General features: G+C 49.0%; 1 protein-coding gene across 1 annotated transcript; it reads left to right on the forward strand.

The window, feature by feature from the left end:
• The first annotated feature begins 583 nt into the window (after nt 1-583).
• Nucleotides 584-1,719, forward strand: ZNF174 (zinc finger protein 174). The gene is made up of 3 exons (XM_044433894.1): nt 584-593; nt 721-1,236; nt 1,403-1,719. Exons 2-3 carry the CDS (start codon nt 736-738, stop codon nt 1,625-1,627), a joined length of 726 nt encoding a protein of 241 aa, XP_044289829.1. The 5' UTR covers nt 584-593; nt 721-735; the 3' UTR covers nt 1,628-1,719.
• Nucleotides 1,720-1,971: the final 252 nt, after the last annotated feature.

Raw genomic sequence — 1,971 nt, forward strand, 5'->3', positions numbered from 1 at the left:
AGTTTTATCTTCAGTATCTGGCCTTCAAAAGAGCTGTCAGGGTTGATCTCCTCTAGGACTGACCGGTTTGATTGCCTTGCGGTCCAAGGGACGCACAGGAGTCTCCTCCAGCACCACAATTCAAATGCCTCAGTCCTTTGGCGCTCAGCCTTCCTTATGGTCCAGCTTTCACAGCCATACATTGCACTGGGAAAACCATAGCCTTGACTATACGCACTTTATTTGGCAGGGTGATGTCTCTGCTTTTTAGTATGGTGTCTAGATTTGCCATAGCTTTCCTCTCCAGGAGCAAGCATCCTTTAATTTCTTGGCTGCAGTCCCCGTCTGCAGTGATCTTGGAGCCCAGGAAAATAAACTCTGTCACTACCTCCATTTCTTCCCCATCTATTTGTGAGGAAGTGAGAGGACTGGATGTCATGATCTTAGTTTTGAATTGGGCCCGGACTTCAATGGGAAGCCAGTGAAGCTGATGGAGGACTGGGGTTATATGAGAAAAATGCCCAGTCCCCATCAGCAACCTAGTAGCTCTATTTTGCACCAATTGAAGTATCCAAACCGTCTTCAAGGGCAGCTAGGGAATCTCTAGTCCCCCTGTGAGTCCTGGCATATGGCCTGCTCCTCCTCCTCGAACAAGACTTGTTCACTCGCGGGAGTCCTGCTCCTTTCCCCGTGTTCTGACAGTACCTAATTCCTTAACAGAACCTCCTCTTGCCTCCACAGACCCTTCGCAGCACCATGTCGTGCGGTACTATTGCCCAACATATCAAGCGAGAAGAGTGTTTCTGGCCCCCCTTGGAGCTTCCCTTGGCACATAGATCAGCGGTGACAAACCCAAACCCAGGTAGCCGTGCAGGAGAAGGAGGTCCTGCTGCCACGGAGACCAGGAGCAGAGGCAGCTTCCGGGGAAGGATGGTGCAGAAGGTCTTCCTTGAAGATGCAGCAAGCTCAGACATACCACGCCAGTGTTTCAGGCGGCTCCGCTACCAGGCTGCTGAGGGGCCCCGAGAGTCTTGCAATCAACTCCACCGACTTTCCCGGGAGTGGCTGAGGCCAGAGCAACACACCAAAAACCAAATCCTGGACCTGGTGGTCCTGGAGCAGTTCCTGGCCATCCTGCCAGTGGAGATGGCAAACTGGGTGAGGGAGTGTGGAGCAGAGAGCAGTTCCCAGGCAGTGGCCCTGGCGGAGGGCTTCCTCCTGAGCCAGTCAGTGGAGAACAAATTGGAGGAGGAGCAGGTGAGAATATAGGTCACGTGCTTGAGGATGCGAGAGAAGATATGTCCAAACTTTCTGGGAATCTGAGGTGAAATCCCCCTATCTCATTTCCAATATTTTTGCATCTCTCCCGCCTTTTCTAATTCTTCTCCTCATTCCATGTCTTGGATTTATGCCGCTATTCCAGGTGAAGAATCTGTTTGTAGAAGCGGGACCTGATTCCCTGCAGCAGAGAGAGCTGTCTCAGGCACCGAACTGCGTCCACCAGAAACCGAGATCAAGCGGGAGCGATAAGGGTGCCTCTCCCTTCAGGGTAAAGATTACTGCGGTGGTGACCTTTCCAATCGCCAGTTCAGTGTGCATGTGTGGCTTTTGTGGGGCAGAATCTGGTCCCTGCTTTTCCGCTATTTGAATCTATATCTCATTTTGTACCAGGAGGGACTGCATACATTCCTTTTTTTATATAAGTTTTATTTGAAGTATAATCCTAAAAAACAACAAACAGCAAACAACATCCATCATGAAAACCATCAAGCCCACTGGGTCAGCCCCCACATCCTTCTTTTTCATTCATAATAACTTTAAAAACGTATTTAAATCAATGCAAAATCCCATTTCTCCAGCCAATAATAAAAAGAGTCCCAAGTTAGAGGTCAGTATCTTCCTTCTCCTTCAATGGTAAAGTCAATCTGTCCATTTCTGCACAGTCCAGAATTTTTATTTTTTTTTAGAAACAGTTCATCGATGGGTAGTTCT

Source organism: Varanus komodoensis, unplaced genomic scaffold (assembly GCF_004798865.1).
Source record: "Varanus komodoensis strain SLA01 unplaced genomic scaffold, ASM479886v1 scaffold2641, whole genome shotgun sequence".
Lineage (NCBI taxonomy): Eukaryota > Metazoa > Chordata > Lepidosauria > Squamata > Varanidae > Varanus > Varanus komodoensis.

Bases quoted from the DNA above. Each gene is read 5' to 3' on its own strand.
- ZNF174 (XM_044433894.1), top strand. From the start codon at position 736: ATGTCGTGCGGTACTATTGCCCAACATATCAAGCGAGAAGAGTGTTTC. The intron at 1,237-1,402 runs GTGAGAATATAG...CCGCTATTCCAG, and splicing joins ACAAATTGGAGGAGGAGCAG to GTGAAGAATCTGTTTGTAGA.